Genomic DNA, 20910 nt, shown 5'->3' on the forward strand with positions numbered 1-20910 from the left:
GGCAATGCTAAGGACGTGCACCCCCGTACCTCCCTGCCCCACAGCAACCCCACAGCCCATCCTGCTAATGAATTAACTCTTCAGCTGTTGCACACTGTAGGTGGCAGGGAGCCGATCTCTTGCCACGACAGCCTCTTCAACACCAAGACTTTGTTTTCTCAAAAACAAAAAAAGCATTTTATATAAAAGACAAGATCATCCTATATGAACCAGACTCAAGTAGCTGGGCAAGTTTTAACAGTGCTGGGGGACAGGCTGAAAGTCTCTGGGAGCATCCCCCAGTCTGGAGGTGGTCCCGTCTCAGAGGTCTGGGGTGAAACCAAGGGCAGGGACCGTGTCCCCACTCCGGCACGAGGAACACCCAGGGCAGGAGAAGTGCCCGGGCTGCCACGCTCACCTCCCGCTGCTCGCTGCAGATCTTGCAAAGCCAGATGGCGTGGGGCCGGCTGTTGGTGGTCTCCACCCCACACTTGGTGCAGACGTTCTGCAGAGAAAGCAAAGTGCCAGGTGGCAGCGGGGACGCCACAGCCACCAAAAGGTCCCACCCCACCAGCAGGACCCCTCAGGAGCACAAGGTTAATGAGAGACGGTTAACAAGAGCTCTCCCAGCACAAACATTGGTGATTACAGAAAGCCCCAGGGTTGTCCCCTTGTGCCACATGCAGAGGGATGCTGGGCAATCGAAACACGTGCCACAAGATCGAGGTGCCCATTTTTGCACCGGGGGGGATGTGTGGGGCCGGGGGACTGCACCCGGTAGCGGGTCACAAGAAGATGCCTCACCTTCTTGCAGTCCTCGCAGACGACGCAGGCAGATCCCCGCGGCCCCAGCTGCTCCCCGCAGAGGATGCAGCGGTTCACCCCGTCCCCCAGCACGCTCCGGCGCATGTCCTCCAGCCGGGTCATGAGTCGCCTGGCAGAAAGGGGACAGGGGCTGTCAGGAAAGGCACCGCACGGCCGGGATGCGGGGGTCCCGCTCCCGAGGGGCAGCTACTGCCTTTGATCCAGCTGCTCCTTTTCCTGGTGCAGCTTCCAGCAGAGCCTCTCCTCTTCCAGATACAGGAATGCAACCAGGAGAAAAGACACATCCCAGGGGATGTGTCCGAGTATTATATTCCCCTATAGCTTTATATTGCACAACTATTAACTTCCACTAACACGGCCAGAGAGTGGATACCGGCCCCAGCTCCCACATACACACACGTGCATAAAATCCATCCAAGTCAGCACCTTTGCACAAAGTGGTTTGGCATCAGTGAAGCAGCTTTTTCCCCAAATGGAAACATTTCCACCCAGTCCCAGTGACTGCCCACGGAAGAGCTGCGAGAGGAGATCTTGGAAGGGCTCTGGCGGGAGGATGGAATGAATTAATTAGTTTTCTCATTTTCTAAGAAAAAGATTGCATATAATTTACTTCATGGAAATTCTTAGCCCTTTGAGTAAAATGCAAAAAGCCCACTGGAGAACAGACTGTAAAAACACATCTGTTTACTGCAAAGGTAAAAAAAAAAACCCAGTTAAGCAACTTCTGAAGAAAAAAAAAAAAAAAAAAAAAAACCACAAAACCAAACCAGCACGGGCAAAAGCAGTTTGCAAAGCAGGAGCCGGAGCGAGCTGCCTGCTGAGCACCCAGGAGCTGATGGCAAGTTGTACGCTCAGTTAACCCAGAATCCTGGCCCTAAAAATAGCACTAGAAGGGAAAAAGGATGCATTATTTATGCCATTCAGCGAGGAGGGAGATGGAATGAAGAAAGGGAGGAGGAGACCCAAGCCCACCGTGGAGAGCAGCAGCCCCCCTCGCCTGCGGGGCTGCCATCCGCTCCCATGGCAGCCTGACCCAAATCTGACAAAGCCGCTAACACGGCGTGCCATAAAAAACACCCGACATCTAAAAGACATTTTCCCACATGTCCGATGACAGCTTCAGATTTATGACAGCTCGGCTGCCAGCACCTTGGAATCACTCATAAACAATATATAAGCTCCCCTCTACATAAGGCGTCTCTGCGGTTGGTCTCCAGCTGCTCGCAGGACGGCCAGCGGCCTGTGGACTGCACATGGAAACGCAACGGCATTATTGTACATGGGTGCTTGATAAAGGCCTAGCAGCAAGAGGGGAAAAATAAAACATCATGGAACATGCAACCTATTACAGTTCATAAAATGCCCCACTGGAAACTCGCTGCAGTCAACAGGAGCATCTCGAAGCACTTCATCAGCCACTGAGTCAACCCCAAAGGGGGGACGCGGCTCCGTGACTCAGCGCGTGTTATCTGACCAAAGCTGCGTTATTACAACATCTCGTTTAGGTGGAAGATGTTGGCCGTGCTATAACCCACCAGAGAATTTCCCACTCCTCCCCACGCAGGGGGCTGATCATCTCCCGGGGGCTTGAGCACACCGCGGGACAAGGCAGCTGCCAATGCGGAGGTGCCTCCTGATGGTTATTAATGAACCTGCAGCCCATTCCCAGCGAGGAGGCGGGAAAGACGGCTGGAGCCGGGCAGCCAGTGGAGCCAGACGGAGCCAGCAGTCGGGAGAAATCACTAGTTTCACAGCTACAGTGTCACCAGACAGCAGACAGGTGAGCTTGCAAGTTCCTTCAGTTTTCATCGCCTGAAGTTTCGGCAGTGACATGACTCAGGCTCTCTAAATACAGCAATTCTGCTTGTCAACCTGAGCTAGTTCGTTTCCTGGACAAAACAGTTTTTGTTGAAAAATAACATGCCTGGACCACAGTGACGTGCTTTAATGCCTTTCCACTTTGCTCTTAACGGGGAAGCTATCTGCTAGCCTAACTCCCTGCTCCGGTGTTATTCCTGAGAGACGTGGCTGTCTATCCCTGCCCTTGAGCATCTGCTTACTGCTTTGCAGGTGACCCACAAGTGATTTCTTCCTACAGAATAAGTCAGCTGCTAAAGCCATCATCCGCTCTTGGTGCCTTCCCAGGCTGCGTGGCCGATACACCCGGCTGCAAAGAGGGAAGGTCTCAGTGATTTCAAGAGAGCTGCATCGTCCCATAAACACCCAGCCAGCAACGAGCAGCATTCCAATTAAAACCTGGAAACTGGCTGTTCCCCGAAGGTTTCTTATTTAAATGAAATTAAACCCACCACATGCAATGCTGGGTCCCCATGAAGAGCCCCCAACAGCAAATAACCAACAACACCCAGCTTCATCACAGCACATTGCTCCCACCTGGGCAGGGAAAACATTTTGGGGCAGAACCTTTATTTTCCTAGCATCAAAGCACATGTACAAGCCCATATCTTCTGCAATTCTCCCCCCGCCCTGTGCCGCAAGAGCTCTGCTCCAAGAGAAGCAGCTTCCAGTTGGAAATCTGCAAGCCCAAACAAACTTATTATAGAAACTAGAACAAATGGCACAATCAAAGCAAAAATAAGAAGCCTTTGCATTTCAAGAGATTCATTATTTAGCTGCAAAATCTTTCCCAGTCTCTCAGAAGCAGCTCCTTAAGAGGTTTTTTTAAACCAGTGGAAGAGCTTCAGCAGTCAGTACACACCTGTGGCACCAGTTCCAAACGAAGCACATTTGCCTAATTAAAACATCCATTCAAGCTGGAGAAATTGGGCTTTTTTTTTTTTTTCTGCTTCAAGCTCTGCCATGAGAAGACTGTATAAAAAGTTAAAATTTAAGTCCTGGCATGAAGCTGGCAGAAAGAGGGCAGGACCTGGGGAAGGGGGTACCACACCGAGACCCATGGGCTGGGAAGCTCCTGATCAAGGCGATAACTGGGAGCAAAGAGCCCAGGTTTCTCTTCAACTTCATCCAGCACCACCCTACGCAGGTGCTGGAGCCCCATGCACAGGCTGTTCATCTACCACTAACCAATAACCGGAGGGATGCCCTGCTCTTGCCCAGGTAGCAGCCAGGAACAAGCTTTCTGCCTTCCCAAAAGCTGTTCTCTCCCTCTCCCCTATAATTTGTTTCTCATTTTTATTGCACTTAAAATAGCCATCCAATTCATCGCTCTCTGTCGCACATCTCTACGGCTACAGCAACATCTTCCTTACCATTATGCGCACTTCAAAGTGCCCACCCCTCTGGCCTCTGTAAGACTAACTTCAAAGAGCAGGAAATATGCTTCTAATTGCTAAAATAGGGGGAAAAAAAACCAAAAGAGGAGTAATTGAAGCCAGTGGCAGGGAGCTGGCTAAGCCCGGCACCCAGGAGCCTTGCCACTACTGGAGACAGCCCTGCAGAGAGGGAGAGCATCCGTCATGTGCCAAAGAAATGCTCCCATCAGTGACTAATGTGTAAGACATAAGAACGGGGCGATATGCTATATCTGAAATGCTTAACATGCACCTGAGATGATAATAGCAATAAAACAGTCCCCTGATAATATATCATCCGCCTGGCCCCATAAATATGGTTTGGAGGAGAAGGACAAGCAGCCCTAGGGCAGCGAGGGCTGGTGGGAGACATCCCCTGCCACCTCCTGCCTGCACCCAGGGGCGCAGGCAGGGGAAGGGCTCGCGTTTGGAGAAAGACCTGCAAACATCTCCCATGATTTCAGGCAGGCGGAGGGTCCCACAGGGACGTGGTGAAGGCTGCTCGCCAGGCTGAGGGACCATCTAGGATTCACCTAGATAGGACAGAAACCCGCAGTGCTATGGCATCGGCATTTTCTCTTGCGCTAGGACCAGAGCAACCCAGAGAAGGACAGAGAGTCACTGGCATTAAGTGCTGATGATCTCGGGAAACAAGACTTAACAGCAGGGCAGGCACGCAAGAGTTTGTTGTGTTTAAATATTCATTGCCACTCTGCAGAAATGAACGACTAAAGACGTGCCTAATGGGTTTTAAACTGCGTTGGAGAGGACATTTAATGCAGCAGACAATGAACTGCTGCACAGGGGCGGGAGAAGGACCTGACCTGCGAGGAAGGACCTGATCTGGGCACCACGAGCTGTGCTCCCCAGCCCCGCGCAGGAACCAGTGGGGACGGACTCAGCCACCGCTTACATGGCAAAAAAAATGCAAGTAAAACACAAAGGAGGTCACAAAGTGCCTCCAGAATTAAGCACTGACTTGTCTCCGTGGGGAAATCATGTGCCTTAAAGGGCTGAATATTAAATTAAGACTAATTTTAACAGTATAAAGAGACAAGAAAAGAAGCCAAGCTACAAATTAAAGAAAACATAATTAAAATCAGGATGAAAAATTAGAAGCAATTTTCTTCCCTTACAAGTGCACAGGTAACTAAAGGCAAAGCATCCTTTGAGCTCTTACAGGTCGACTTTCAAAACTCATCCTCCACTGAGAGCCCTTACTATGGAGGGAAGATGCCCAAGGAGGCCAGGGGGATTCCTGCATTTCAAAGTATCCCCTTCCACACTAGGGCATCACTCCAGGTGCTTGCTGCCACCTGTGATGTGTTACAGGAGGGTTGTTATTTTGCAGGTTCATCCCAGTCTCACAAATAAGAGACAAGTTTGGTTTGTTTTTTTTTTGGGGGGGGGGGGGACACGACAACACACCAAACCCCACAAAAATTCAAGAAGCACATGAGCTGTCTCCTGGCCATGAATTAACCTCATCTCTTCTAGAAACTGGCATGTCAGGAGACATTTCTGTCTGTCTGTGTCCAGCAACTACCTTGCCCTTCCTAGCCTCTAATTTTATTTTTGTGTTGTCTGAATACGAGGAAGAAAATATGAGACTGTGGTCCCCGGAGAGTGTCTCTGCTGCTGGCCACTGAGGTTAATGACTTAATCCCCTGTGACTTCTGCCATCTGCTCCAGCATTATGCATGTGTCATCCCAGCAATAAGCAGCCAAATTAAAATGCAATCCTGCTTGATAGCTGGTCCTCTTGGAGGAAAGGTGAGGGGCTGCGACCCATGGGGAGACAGTCAAACCATTGCACTTTTAGAGGGGACTGGAAGGAAGGGAATAGCTGCACCCAGGCAAGGGCACGGCCGGATCCAGGAGCGATGTGTCACATCCTCCCTGGGAGAACCAGCTCTGTGCCACAAGGCACTCTCCAGAAATGGCAATTTCTAACTTTGGATGGTTTAAGATAATTTCTTCGATGCCAAAAGCACCATGGACCTCATTAGGCAGCAGAGCAGGCTGGGTGGGTTATTGATGGCACACAATTATAGGTGCATAAGGGAGTCAATTAGTGCCTACAGGTGCTCCCATATCAGCTGGGAGGAACGGGCTCCTCATGGACCACAGCTGGAGCATCACCACCACCACCGCAGGAGCATCACAGCAGGAGACAGCACACAGCCGCTGTAGGGACACCCTGAGCAAGCTCAGGCCAAGTGGGGAGGGAGAAGGGATGAGAATGGATCAATCCCTGCCGCAGGTCTGCTTTGCCCTCTGAGCCCTTTTTCTTCTGGCTTTCAGCCCCTGTGCCCCTAAACTGGCCCAAAGGATTATCCCCAGGCAGCTGTAAAGTCCTTCATTAACTCATGCCCGACACACTCTTGCTGTATCACTGTTTCAGATTTTTCAGCTCCTATTATCCTTCTCTATGCTACAAGACGAGCCAGAAAAACAAAAAAAAAACCAAAAAAAAAAACAAACCGCAAACCCAAAGTGTCCCTGTCCTACAATCCTCATCAGCATCCAGCTCACGTATCGCGTGGGCCTCCATCCACCCCTGGTACTAAAAATACTCTTTCGCTAGATTAATTTGAGCTGGGTTTGACATGAAGTCCGATTCCACAAACAGCATCGATGCCAGTTCTCAACAAGCAGCATCGATTTGTTCCCACCCTGCCCCGGCTGGCCGAGGTAAGGGGCTCGTGGGACGGCGGATAAAGGAGAAGGGACATGAGAGGGCAGGAGATGGAGGAGATGGATGGCACTAAACCAGGAGGGACTTCAAGGCACGAGGAGGTTCATTTGCAACCAGCACCCAGCTGCTGAGTTCGTGATTGCTCAAGTATTACATGTAAAGCTCAAATGCACCCCCTCAAACACATCCACTTATTAAGACAAGTCCAAGTATTTACCACATGTTCCCCCTTTGGAAGACACATTCACTTCATTAAGCTATTCCTTACGTTAACCAAAACCAGGTTTTTAATGGGTCTTCCTTTTTTTTCCCATTACAGAAATAGAAAATCCCAGAAAATTGCAGAAAATCAGGCTTTCCAGGGGCATCTCCCTAGAGCAGCCTGTCCGACCGAGGGACACTGTCACAACCGCTGCATCCCTGCCAGAGGCCAGCCTGGCAAACCCGGATTATTTTGTAATATAAGGAGCTATCCTGGATAACATCCGAGCAGCTCCTGAACGGGTGATTCTGTACGAGACTGATATAGACGCTGTCCCATATTTCTGTAGCTGCACATCCTACAGCTCTTGTTGTGCAAGCCAACAAACACAAAGGAGTTGGCAAGGCTCCTGCTACGCCTACACGCAGGAGGCAAATCAGCTGCGACTGCACATCCGCCAGCCTTCCCTTGCTCTACTCCAAGTACGGCACGAAGTCCTCCGCCTGGCTTTTTCATGAATGAGGATGAGAAAACCTCCTCCGACTCGGCTAACGAAAGCAAAAGGGAGAGTTTCTGCAGGTTTGCAAACAGCTGCAGGAATGCACAATGCAAAAAACAAACAAAAAAAAAATCTCTCCCTCACTGCTAAAGTTGATTTATGCATAAACCAAAGAGCATCACGTTTGAGAGTAATTCTTACTGGGCTGCAAATGTGCAAAGCTGGGGAAACGCTGTTTGTAAGCACTTTTCGGGAATGAATCACCACCATTCATAGCTACTTTCACCTGGTTTCTGCCAGAAAGCCAGCAGAGGAAAGCATTGCACGTTGTAACGCGAGGCAATGCCAGCCGGGAGCCACCCCGAGCCCAGGGGAGCAGCACACCCACGGGGCACACGCCGAGCCCCAGGCAGCACGAACAGCCGCCGCGGAGGCGATACCTGCCTAAGCTGTTCACAGGCCTGCTCCTAACAAAGTATTTCTAAAAATGAGTAAATAAATCCACCACTTAGGAGGCAACAGGCTGCAGCCACCAAGGAAGACTGTGTGCTGCAGCTGGAGCACCCCATGCCTGCATCGCAAACGCACGCTCAATATTTCAGGGTTATTAAGCAGCCGGAGTGACGGATTAAAGCTCCGGCTGCAGCGCGAGGCTTTGTGGGCGCTGGCAGGTCCTCTCTGCATCTCACCAAGCGGCTGCCCTGCAGGGCCACGCGCCTGTTTGCTGAGCAAAGCTGTCCCTGAGCTACGAGAGGGGCTTTGACGTTCTCCGAGGCAGCAGAGCGCACAGCTCCTGCCTGGGCCTGAGTATTTTCCCTGCAAGGAAAAACAAAGCAGTTGACGTTTAAGCTCAGCAAGAATAAAATGCTCCTCTGTAATGAAAAAAAGGCATGACGCCTGACAAACAGGATTATGGAGATCCCCTCTGGAAAACCATCCCCAGCACAGCAAGTCGATACCTAATTATTAGCATTATTTCGCCTGGCACCTTTGTCCAGGCAGGGTAGAGACGCAGTAAAAGCAAATACGGGCACTTCTTGCCCTCTGCTCCACACCAGGGTGCATCAGCACCGGGGATGCCCACAGCACCTGCCAGCAATCGTGGCTACCCCACCACAGATGCGGCTGGGGCAGCACCAGCACCCCCAGCCCCCCCAGGAGCTGGTCCCAACTCCTGGCCAGCCCTGAGGCTGGGCATCACTCAGACCTATTCAGCTTCACAGACAGCTCCTTTCTGGGTGGCAGGAGCGATTAACTGCCAGGACACGCAGCTGGAAGGGGTGATGGATCCATCCATGTTCCCAAAACAAGATAAAACACTTTTTGGTGAGCCACGGTTTTGCCCACGCTCACGGGCACCTGGGCTCAGGACTGGGCAAGCAGCAGCAGCAGCTTCACTCCACGAAATGAGATGTTATTAATGATCCCTTCTTGACCAGAGGTGGGGGGGGAAATCAATAAGGCTATAAATTCTTGGTCCAGAACACAGCGGCACACCGAGTGGCAGCGGCATGCCGAGCGGCTCCCTCCCCTGCTTACAGGTTCCTCCTGGCCAAGGACCAGCACCAGCTCAAAAAGATCCCCCGCAGGCTCCCTTTCAGGAGAAACACTGCAGTGCAGTAGCTGCCGGCCAGGAAAGCAGCCAAGCAAGCGCTTTCCCCCACAGGCACCGGCAAGGCTCAGGGTCCCTCCCGTCCTGCCAGCGCGGTGGTGCCGGTGCCACCACTGCCTTACCCGATGCGCTCCTGCTCCATTTCCTCCATCTTCTCAGCCCGGGCGATGACTCGGTTGATGATCTCCTTCTCCTCGTCCGTCAGCTCCTCGCCCTTGCGCTGCCAGTCGGGCTGGCCGCCCCGCGATGCCCAGCCGGCAGGGAGCCTGCGGGGAGAGGGGGGCCAGGGCTTCGTCCACAGATCATGTGCGTGCGTGCACATGTGTGTGTGCAATCACGCGCGTGTGTGGGCAATAGCCAGGCACCCATTCCCAAGCCCAGGGAAGAAGGGGTACGATACCTCTCCATCCTCCAAGCTCTCTTCTAGTAGGAAGCCTGCGAATGGCCCCCGCCCACCAGGTGGAAGCTCTTATTCCCATTTGGGGGGGTTTCATATGGAAACACTTGTTTCATATGGAGAAAATCAATTCTTTTTCAAAAATATTCTCATTATTTCCATGTTAAGCATCAACTGATGTGCCTAATTTTGCACCCTGCTCTCTGCCACGTAACACCGGGTTTGCCAGTGAGCTGCGGTACCGAGGCAATGGCCATAGGAGCGGGCCTTTTTTTGGGTACGTTTCATCAAACATGGGAGTTCTTCCTCTCCTAACATCCTTTCCAAAGATCCTTTCACACAGCAAGCACAGCCTGGGCATCAAGCAGCTTTAACCTGGTGACACACGAACATCTGCCACTGAGCCCTGCAAATTAGCAGGCGGCAGAGGGGCAACGCTAACAAAGGACGCAAAAGGCAAACGCGCCTCCTCCTTCTGCTCATCTAAAGACCTTTCCTGGGTCTTTTGCCCCTGGGCTGAGCAGATCCACACAGTCTTAAACCTTAAAATTCATTAAAACCCTGTGCAACGCTTCCCCAAATTAATTGCTTTTATCTTGCAACCGGGGCAAGGTTTTTTCCCCGTTCTCTCAAGACCGTTAGAGTAGCAGGTAAAGAGCAATAGGCCAAAAAAAAAAAAAAGCGAGATACTTACTGCTCCTTCTCGCTGCTGGGAGGCACAGGGAAAGAGAGGGAACAAGGATTAGGTGGGAGAAGGGAGAAGGCCAGCTCAGCCCGAGCGCAGCCAGCGCTCTCCCCGCCTCGGGGGTGGCAGACCCTGACAGCATGTCCCTCTCCATGGACCCCCACTGCTCCTCCAAAGCGTTAAGGTTAACTGAACACAAGCTTTGCCCAGCTTCTGCATCGTCCAGGCACCCAAAACTAGCACCCATCTATGGGTGCTGCCACCACCCATCCAGCCGGGACAGAGACCTGCCGCGTGGTGGGATGCAGCATCACCCTGCACGGTGGCTGCATTCGAGGGCATCAGGACAGACGGACAGGGCTCCTTGTCAGAACAGGGGTGCGTGCACACCCATGGGTCTGTCCCCCCCACCGTTTCTTAGGGGGTTTAGGAGGCAACATGGCAAAATGTCCCCATCCAACCAGTGCAAAGCCAATTCCCAATGTCCCCAGAGGAGGAACGGGGGTGACCGCACCCGCGTCTCCTCCCTCCCGCCCCAGCAGCACCCCTGCAACGCCGGTGCCCTCCTCTCACCTGGCCCGGAGAGACATGGTCCTGTCGCTGGGGCACATCCACCGGTCAGAGCTGCCGCCCACCACCGCATCGGTCATTGCTGGCTGCCGAGGGGACCCAGGGACACGCAGAGCGAGGTTAGGTGCACGGGTGCTCCACCGACGAGCGCCAACTCGGCACACCCGGGAAGTCAATCACTTTGCTCGTCTGCCCGCGCTCTCCAATAGCAGTGATGTCAATGAAGATAACGTGGTGCTTTCAGCCACGCTGTACAGAGAGAAGAGAGAAAAAAAACCCAAAACACATGGGGCAGGGCTTTATTTTTGGCATTAAGAGGAGTGGGAGCAGGGAGAGGAACAGGAATGTCACTTTAGTCGCTGTCTCGATATCATGCACGAGACACAGAAGCCTACAACCGCCACCCTCCCAGGAGGGCAATGCAGCCGTGCTCAGTGCGGATGTAATTAATGAGATACGCGACCTCACATTAATTATGAGGCTTCAGCGTGGGGAGGGAAGAGCGTGTTCCGTTTCAGGGAAAAAAATCTACAAACTAGGAAACTCTCCCCGCCCAAACCCAGCACACCTCGCTGTACTCCCCCAAACCACATTCCCTCTGGAACAAAAACTCCTCCTTTTTCATTTTCATTTACTAAAGTTTTTGCAAAATGAAACCTGGAGAGGCACTGAAGGAGGATGTGGCAACAGGACCCAACGATGGCATTCTGCCTACTCATCTCCAGAATATGCACCAAAAAGGGACCTCTCCAAACCCTTCTCCTTTCAGCAAAACTGACCATGTTTATGAAAAAACAAATTGATGTCAAATTCAGAACCTAAGTGCTTATTTATCCGCACTTTCTGGGGTTGCTTTCCCCCTCCACCCACCACCCCTACTCACTGCATGGGGACAGGGACTGGACGGCAAAGCCCAAGCTGATGCTGACCAGCATCGCCCACGGTGTGGGGACGGATCCATCCGTCCCATCGTCTCTTCTGGGGGAAAACCCATGCTTTCACACGGGGCAAACACCGCAGGCAGAGCAGTGTCCCCCAGCCAAGGGCAGGGCAGGGCAGGGTCCATCCTCCTGCGCAGCCCCTCACCCCTGCCCGGCCCATGGGGTGCCAGGGGACGCTGCGATTGCCCCGTCAGTCACTGTCACACCCAGACCTGTCTCGGGATGGTCCCCAAGAGCAGAGGGTGCAGCTTGTGGGCCCACAGACAGCATCACCCACGAGATATTGCTTGCAAAGGGAGAAGCTCAGGTCGAGTCTCCCTTTACAGTCATTATGGTGGAAATAAAAGAGAAAAGGCAATCCATCCACGAAGGGCTTGGCTTTGCTGTAGCACTAACGAGAGCACAAGGCACAGAGGAGGATATGAATCACCCCTTCATTAGGGCCCCCCGCCAACGGGGGAAGTTTTTGTGAGTTCAACTATTTCCCATCCATGGGTTTTTCCCCCCATCCACCTCCTCTGTGGAACGCTGAAGCAGAGCCGGCACGGGGTACCCGCTGGGATCCCCCCACGGCAGCAGCCTCCCGCCTGCATCGCTCGCAGCACCTGCATTTGAATTGCTTCCTCCTGCCTGCAGCAGAACTAAAAAAAAAAAAAAACCAAAACAAAACCAAAACCAAAACATAAAACCCCCAAGCCCCTCTGCAAACCCTGGCCCATGGGCACCAGGGCTGCTCCCAGCCCATGGTCCATTCATCCTCCCAAACCTGCTGCCCTGGGAAGATGCTGCCCCAGACTCCTCGCCGACTGGAAGGGACCACTCAGCCACCCACATCCCGCTGGGTCCCAGCGCCGAAGCCAGCATCCCAGAGCTGCCAGTGGATCCCAGCAGGACCAAAGCTCAGCCCAAACATGGCAAATACACCTTTGCAGGGCACAAAGTGACTCCAGCTCCCAGCAAAACTCCCACGGGATCACTAGGGAGGTTGTCCCAAGGAAAGGATAGAGAACGGGAGCTTGCAAAACCACCCCACTGAAATCACAAACTCCGAGCCATGAAAAAATGTGCAACGTTCCCAGAAAGGGGGAAAAATATAATTCCCATCCTCCACTTTCTGCTCTGCAATATTGCAGGGGTTTCTCCATCAGTCTCTTAAGAGTCAGCAGAGATTTGAGAATCACCTTTGCTTCACTGATAGCTTCCAAAAAATACGGGGGGGGGGGAGAGGAGTGAAGCACATGGGGTAATTAGTGCTCCGCTGGTTTCATACAGCGACTATTCCTGTGCCAAACCAGAAGGCTCTGATTGACAAGGTCAGTTAAATAAGCAAATTGTTCATTTACATCCCCACTGCCACTTCCACAATCTGCACTGCAGCAGCAAACTCCTGCCGGGGATTTAGGGTCCCGCTACAGCCGGGAGCGGGGGCTCTCACAGGGCTGCAGGCAGATTTAATGGGGTGCCCTGGAAGGGCAGTGCCATGCCGCTAGCACCCATTTTTGGGGAGGTGCAGGTGGATAAGGGACTTGCCCAAGGTCACACAGAGCAGGAGTGGCCACCCTGGCCCTGCAAATAGGGGAAAATCCCTGGTTTTTCCTAGTGAAGAGGGTAATCACCAGCACTTCAGCCCGTGGGGAGGAAAACTCCTTCCCCCAACTAGAACTTTCTGCTAGTAACAGAGAAGCCACGGGTGTCTCGCTTTGTTGCGGATGGAGAAGAGCCTGGGGACAGCTCCTGGAGGAATACACAAGCCTTTCCCTCCGCCTATAAATAATAGATTTTGAAGATCTACTTTGCATTACTTCCAGCAACTACTCTTGCTTGTCCTAATGCTTGGTTCTGCATTTTTAGCACACAGTAAAGAACAAAATAACAGCTTACGGTGGCTTTTTGCCCCCACCAAATCCTTGCTCGCAAGAAGCAAAAGGATGTGGCAATCCAAGTTGTGATCGATGGGCTGCAGCAGCATTTAGTTAATGAAATGGAAATATCCCACCCTAGGAGGATGCCAAGACCTTCCAGGGTTTGGCTATCCCCAAAGGGTCCCAGGACCTGCTCCCCCAGGTCCCTCTTGTCCCTGCGTGGTGCTAGCTGCTCGAGGTTCCCCGATTGCAAGCGGAGGTCGGGAGGAGCGAGGCGGCAGCTCCCGCCGGCGTGAACACGGCGCGTCCCGGGCAGAGCCAGGAATAGAAGCGAGGTCTTAATTTCTGGCCTTAAGGAAGAGCCACATGACTCTAATCACGCCGCTCCATTACTTCTGTATGACAGAGCCCATGAATTTGATCATGCCTTAATAAAAAGGGAATGAACGTCTTCCATGAATCACTCTGCCTCTCCCCGCGCCGCCGGCACTGTCGTCCCGCACACAGCCGCCGCTCGCTCTGAGCCAAGAGGTGCCGATTCACAGGCCCATCGCCAGCACCCAAAATCTGGTGGCTGCAGCGCCAGCAGCCGGTAGGTCCCCCCCACCCTCCAGCAGCCCTGGGCAAGCAGGGAAAGGCAGCGGGAGCCCCACGGCGGGAGCCCATCCTGCTCCATGGGCACCAGGAGGGACACAGGGCAGCAGGTGCCCCAGGCAGGACCTGAAGCCACCGGAGGCACCCACACTGTGACCACCAACTGGGCATCTGCAAAGAGAGACCATTCCAGGACTGCCCAAACACACTGGTTTAGCCATCTGGAAATAACATACCGAGGTAGAAAACAGAAAATTCAGTATTTTAAAGACTCCCAGTGCAATAATCAGGTTTTTACAGTGAGCTCAACGTTTCACACTTGGCGGTGCCTGCAGAGATCATCTCCACCAGCAAAGACACTGACACAGGCAACCTATTTCTCCAGCCTTCTCAGCTCTGCAATGCAGCTTTCTTAAATATTGAATAAGTCTGCTGCTCTACACCACCTGCCAGTGCCAATGATGAGGTAATTTTTGCATTGACAAAGCCTAATGCGATTAATCTGGTTTGAAAGAGCAGGTTTTAGAGCCCGTCCATTCACTCGGCGAAACACACTTGCAGACAGAGCATCGGTGGCAGCTTCTTATTCACCACCAGCAGCCAGACCCCAAACAAATAACCCAAACTGCTACTCGGATGCCAAGTGAGAGATTATTTCTGCGCGTCATCACCAAACAGGAGGTTTTGAACTTGAATGGATCCAAACACCAGGCTGATGGGGTTCTCGCGCCAGCTCCAAGGCCAGCGCGGGCACGGGAGCCAATTTACGCTCCCCAGCTGGATTGTGGAACTGGGGATGGGGAGGGAAAAATAGGGTATGAGCATGCAATTGCCTGATGGGGCTCCCCAGCCCCATGCCCAGGGAGAACGGGTGTGTATTTTGGGGTGACAAGGACCCACGGGGAACGCCCCCAGAGAGCGGTGAGAAGGGCAAACGGAGAAGCCGGGACATGCTGGCAGCCCCGGGATGGGAACCGTGCCTCCGTACTTCTCAGCAGGCACACGCATTCCCAAACACCATTTTTAGCTGGAGCTCTCTCCCAGCTAGTGGTGACATTCATAGCCATCTCACGAGTCCATCAGGGCCAGATCCTGCCCTCCTCCATGCCCCAGGACCGGTGCCTGGCACCCAGGAGAGCTGTGCAAGCCGCAGGGGACCCCGGGTCCCGACTGGAGCCCTGGTGTAGACACTGCGCACCCCGTGTCGTCCGGCTCTGCCCCGAGCATCTCGCAACACCCAGGCTCTTCCTTTCCCAGGAAAAGGAGTTTGCCCAGCACAGGAGCCACGCACACCCCACAGCATCCCCTATGGCGTACGTGCGTGGGTGTAGGGGCCACAGAGTCCCTGACTGAGCAGGCAGCGGTGTGCTCTCCCCTCCAGGGTCAGGCAGGGTTTGGTACTAATGGATTTACCTGCAAAGGGGGAAAAAAATGTGTAAATAGCCCCAAAACAACTGCTGAAGCAGCTGTGTAATGCTGCAAAATAATCAGCAGACCAGACGGAGGGGCCGGAGGGCAGTCCAGCCCCGTAGGGTCCCATGCACCAAAAATCCCTCAAATCCCGACTTTCCCAGGCAGCCAGCATCCCTGCTTTGTCTCTACTCTGATGTAAATCGTTTTAGAAAGTTCGGGCAAAATTGGGCAAGCTGCTTTATGGATGGCACTTCAGGAAACAGCCCACGTTCGAGACTTTCCTTTAAAAAAAGAAAGAAAAAAGGCAGATCTCAGCTGGCAGAAACACATGGAAGTGGCAAACTGAAGCTGCTTGGCCTGGAGCCGCCTGTGGACACCCGGACAGGTCTGGCATCGGGGCATGGGACAGCAGGACAGTCACCCCGTGACTCCAGGAGAACCGCCGAGTGACCCACAGCCAGGGCAGCATGCACTGCCCGTGCTCCCGCGGGGACCTGCGCACCCCAACCACCCGGCAACGCTGCTCCGGTGCGAGACAGCGCGAGGTGGGACCAGACCCCAGGACACAGAGCCCTCCGACCACATTGCGGCAAAGCGAGGGCTGGGGGTCCTGGAAATTCAGCTTTCAGGAAAGACCCAGAACCGGTGAGTCCTAAACCCAGGTCGTTTCATCCTTCATCCCCTTGCCAGACCCTTACAGGAAACCAAGGCCCCGCAACTTCCCAGGCCAGCTTGGCACCAGTTGGTTAACTAAGGCTAAATGTGGCCCCACAGGTAACGATGGTGATGGCCACAGTCCACAGGTGACAGCGATCCACAGATCAGAGGTGTACAAGAAATGCAAAGCACTGAAAGTCCTGGCCATCCCTCTGATGCCCCAATCCCATGGCTGACCCCACGAGCTCACAGGGCGGCAGCCTGCCCACAGCACTCTGCCCACAGCACCCATCCACCCAGCCCCAGCCCCATGGCACGCCGGGACGGGACCGCCACAACCCGGCACACCGCTCGTCAGCATGGGGCATTCACCCACGGGGCACGCAGGAGCCCATGGGGCTGCTCCTGCCTCCGCTGCCCTCCAGCTAAATCCACACCACAGCCCAGCCCAGAGCAACAGGGCTAGGAGCCCTCCCAAATGCCAATGCCTTTAATTTGGCCAAATCTGCTGCTTTTAAATTCACAAAAGGTGCCGAGATGCCTTTTTTAAATTCCCCTTTAATTCCCAGCTCCCTGTCATCCTCCAGACAAAGATCCATCCCAAGGCAGCTGAGCAGCAGCACACAGTCAATTTTATTTAAGCAGCACGTTGACATTTCCTCAGCAGTTCCTTCACAAACCAAACACTGTTATGATGCTGTCACAAGGATTTACTCTTGTTGATTAATTGCAGGAAAGACAATGGTGAAAAAAAAAAAAAAGAGAAAAATTACTTCTGGGTTTCCATGACTTACCCGTGGCCGCTGGAGCTGGGGGTCCCCGGCCAGGCGATGCCCGAGCACACTCCAAGCCTACCTGATGCTATTAAATGCAGTGGCAGCATTGCCATCGCTCCTCTCACCGCGGCAGAGCTGCTCCAAAGGCTGCTTAGCAACAGATCGCTGCACCGATCCGGCACGCCGCCCTCGATTTGGGCACTGCCAGGGACAGGGCACGCGGCTGAAGCCACCAGGATGAACCGGCCCATCAGGGGTGCCGGTGCAGGAACCCCCATACAACGACAGCAGCAGCAGCTGAAGGAAGTTCAGCGATGTGAAAAGGCTGGGAAGTACCCGTGAGCCCAGCGATGCAAAGCGTGCTCGGAAGTGGTAGGTCCTGCTTGCTGCCGGGGGCTGTTTCCTGACAGTGACAGTCCCCACAAGATGCTCCAGCGGTGGTTCAGGACCACGGCATCACGCTGCGCCACAGCGGCGATAGCCAGGGGTGGGTGCATGCCCCATCCCCGGACCACATCCCTGGGCGAAGGATGCTCACGGCTGCAAACCTGCCTGCCTCAGGGGCAGCAGGGATGCTCAGCGAGGACCAGAGGAGCCATGCAGAGCCAGGCACCCCACAACACGCCTGTGCAGAAGGGGTCTCCCCGGTACCGCAGCCCGACCCTCCCCAAGAGCCATGGGAAGCCCAGCCACCAGCAGAGATGAGCACGTGGCCACCTGGCTCAGCATCCGCACCACCCTGGGAGATGCCGGGCTCCCAACTTCCCCAGTCACTAAATCCAGCTCCTTTCTCTCCCCACACACCCTCATTAAGCATCTGGGTTCACACAGCTGGGCCTGCCCCCCATCACCGACGCACTGGGCGCAAAGGGGAGAGTCCGTACCCACCTCCCAGGGCTGGAGGAGAGCAATGCTGCTCAGACCCACACAGGTACCAACAGGGACGGAGCCAGGGCTTCTTCCAACACATGAACGTTATAAACCATCATGCTCGTTAGCCCCAGCCACTCCCCAGTCTCCAGCTTCAAGGAGGATGGAGGAATTAATCAGGCTGGACCTGGGGGCACTGCCTTGGGGAGCAGAGCTTTCCTCCCCACCCAGACCTTGAGTGCTCGGCTGGGACCACCTGGAGCGATTCATCACTTATTGTCACTAATTGGCAATGACTGCAGTGACACCGTCACCTGTTTGTGGGTAGGAGGAGGGCACCGGGCCAGGGACACCAGCAGAACTGGCGAGCAAGCAGAGGGTCTCCGCTGCCAGAACAGCCCCCAGGACCTGCAGCAGGCACGGAAGACCATCTTGTTTTCAGGTTCCAGAAAAAGTCCCTCAAAACTTAAGCACAAAAAGAGACTCCGGAGCTGTGAGTCCCCTCACCCTTCCTCAGCAGTTTTCCTGCCCTTGCCCTTTCCAATACCGGGGAACATCTAACACCAGCACGCACGTACCCACGCGGCCACGGATGCGCAGCAGAGTCCTGCAATGGGCTCCTGGGTTTCACCCTTGCTGCAAAGGGTGCTTCCATAAATAAAATGTGCTTTTTCCACATTCAGCGTGCTTCTCGGCTCTCCTTGGGAGCTGGGGCAGTGTAAAAGCAAGACTGTTAAGGAGGAGAAAGTAGAAGAGCAGGCTGGAGCCAGTGCCAAGCAGGGGATGGTATTTGCACCCAGGTGGGTTGCTCCTCAGGGGGTTGGTGGGTCTGATGCAGGGGGGCTTTGCTGGAAGCCCATCCCACAGACCACGCACACAGGTGATGGCAAAGAGCTCCCACCGCACGGCACGGAGCCGGCACAGCGCTGCCGGAGGCGGCTGGCGCTCGCCCGGCTGCGGGGCTGCTGCGGACGAGCATCGCCCACCCAGCACTGCTCTCCTGGGGGATGCCCAGCAAAGTGCCCACGGGATGCCACAGCAACCCCCAATTCAGCACGTGGGGCTCAGCCCCGCGTACCCCAGGCTGATCCCCACGGAAGGGCTGAACGCAGATCTCCTTAGTCAGCCCCTACAGCAAAAGCGAGCAGCTCACTAAATCCCTACCAGATGAATGATGCATCATCAAATAAAGCCCAGTATCACAACATTAACAATATTTATTTTCAGGCTAAGCTGCAGCCTGGGCTTTTGATACCAGTAATTAAAGCAAATGGTTCATCTGTTATAATCTTTGCATCCCTGGAGCCAACTGTCCGTGTTTTGAAGCCCTGTATTATCTTTCTTTTATTGCAGCCTCCCGAGAAGGGGGGGATCGGGCTGATCCACACGCACTTTTTAGATCCCAGGAACAGTACAGCATGGACCAAGCCCAAAGCAGAGCCACGTTCAGGGCAGCCACCTTACTCGGAGCTTTTTAGCGGTGAAATGAAGAAATGTTAATTGCTCAAAGCTAAATTGCTGCTCCAGTTTTTACCTGAAACCAGAATTAATAGAAAGACACCAGCGAGAAAGATAATCGGGTCCCCTCTGAACCAATCTGTCCCTGGGAACAGCAGCATTGGCAGCCTCAGCCTATTTTCCGTGGTGGCTGTTTTGCCCCCAGAAGGTCTCAGGCTACGACTCCAAATAGCTTTTAATGCCGTTTGCAACACTTTTGTCTGTCCTGGGAAAGGAGCAGAGAAGGCCCCTGCCAAAGCCCTTGAGCCAGCCCTGAGCCGGGCAGCGATGCCCTTTCAGAGCCCTAACAGGGAGCAAAAAACCCAAAGCACCTTCGCAGCACGCTCTCTGCTCCGGGGACAGGACGGTCTCTGCATCCCACCGCTGCCAGACGCCCAGGGCTGGGGCTCAGCGCCCGCTGCCACCGCAGCTCTGGCTGCTCACGCTCCGGGAAAAGGGTCAAGGGACAATTTTAGGGACTTAAAAACCCCCAAATGCCCAACGTGCTCCAAAGTTGCCCGCACACGGCGAAGTCCAACAGAAACGAGCAGAGCAAGCCTCCACCTGCGGCAAGGCGCCGAAGGGGCGATGCCAGCCCCGCACACGGACCGGGTGCCAGCTCCGGCCGCTGCCCCCGGCCTCCCACGGCAGCCGCGGCCGGGGGGAGGTCACCCACCGCCCGCACAGCTCCGGGACGCCGCAACTTTCCCCGGCCGGCTGCTCCCCGCGGGCAGGCGAGCAGGGTTGCGAGGCGATTTTGCCTTTGGCCGAGCATCCACGGATCTGCAGCCCCGACCCCTGCCCCTCCGCAGCGGGGACCCCCCCCCCAGCGCCGCCCTCGCTCCCCCCTGCCCGCCCCGGGGCTCCAGAGGAGCGGCGAGACCCCCCCTCCCACCGGCTGCCGCCCTCCCCGCACCCACCCCCGGCTCCAGCGCCGCGGGGAGCCCCGACACCCCCTTACCTGGGCCGGGGTCCCGCCGGGCCGGGGGCCGCGGCCCTCTCCCGCCGGGCTGGGCTGGGCTGGGCTGGGCGACTGGGCTCGGCGCAGCGCGGCTCCGCCGGCAGCACTGCGGAGCGGCGCGGGGGCGGTGCGGGGAGGGGACACGGCCGGGACCGGCCCCGCTCCGCTGCCCGCCCCGGGGAGCCGCCCCCGCCCCGGGGCGCAGCCCCCTTGCGAGGCGGGGCTGGGGGTTAGAGGCAGCGGCACGCCCTCTCTGCCCACCCTCTCCCCTATCCCATCCCCTCTCCATCCCTCCCCCTCTCCCCCCATCCCATCCCTCCCCATCCTTGGCGGACACAGCAGTTTTTTGCACACACACACCCCCCGCCCCGGGAGAGACTGGGCTTTGGGCATCTCCCCCAGCCCTGCCCGCAGCCTCCCCAGCTGCCTGCGCCAGCATCTCCCCACTCGTGCCCGAAGTGGGGCAGGCGCCTTCCCCACGCACCGCCTGCAGCATCGGCCACAAGCTGTGGGAGCTGCCTGCCTGGCCGGGCTCCCCATCACTGGGGTTTCGGCTCCTGCACTCGAGTTTAAGCAGCACAGGGGTTCCCACAACCTGGT

At 55.0% G+C, this 20910-nt stretch overlaps 1 protein-coding gene across 5 annotated transcripts in view; it reads right to left on the reverse strand.

Moving 5' to 3' along the window:
* RPH3A (rabphilin 3A) overlaps positions 1 to 20446 on the reverse strand; it is a 36799-nt gene extending 16353 nt beyond the window's left edge. For 3 of the 5 annotated variants that reach the window (XM_087754791.1, XM_087754789.1, XM_087754787.1), the window contains exons 1-6: positions 20311 to 20446; positions 10743 to 10988; positions 10179 to 10193; positions 9210 to 9353; positions 784 to 913; positions 398 to 484 (exon numbers count right to left, since the gene is read on the reverse strand). In XM_087754791.1, the coding sequence (XP_087610917.1) occupies positions 398 to 484; positions 784 to 913; positions 9210 to 9353; positions 10179 to 10193; positions 10743 to 10819 (453 nt within the window). In that variant the 5' untranslated portion in view covers positions 10820 to 10988; positions 20311 to 20446. The remainder of the gene's footprint in view (positions 1 to 397; positions 485 to 783; positions 914 to 9209; positions 9354 to 10178; positions 10194 to 10742; positions 10989 to 20310) is intronic. The other 2 variants (XM_087754790.1, XM_087754788.1) reach the window with 1 other exon arrangement.
* Between the last annotated feature and the right edge of the window lie 464 nt (positions 20447 to 20910).

Source organism: Nipponia nippon, unplaced genomic scaffold (genome assembly GCF_047370975.1).
Source record: "Nipponia nippon isolate SJK-2023a ecotype South Korea unplaced genomic scaffold, ASM4737097v1 scaffold_18, whole genome shotgun sequence".
In the NCBI taxonomy this organism is placed as follows: domain Eukaryota; kingdom Metazoa; phylum Chordata; class Aves; order Pelecaniformes; family Threskiornithidae; genus Nipponia; species Nipponia nippon.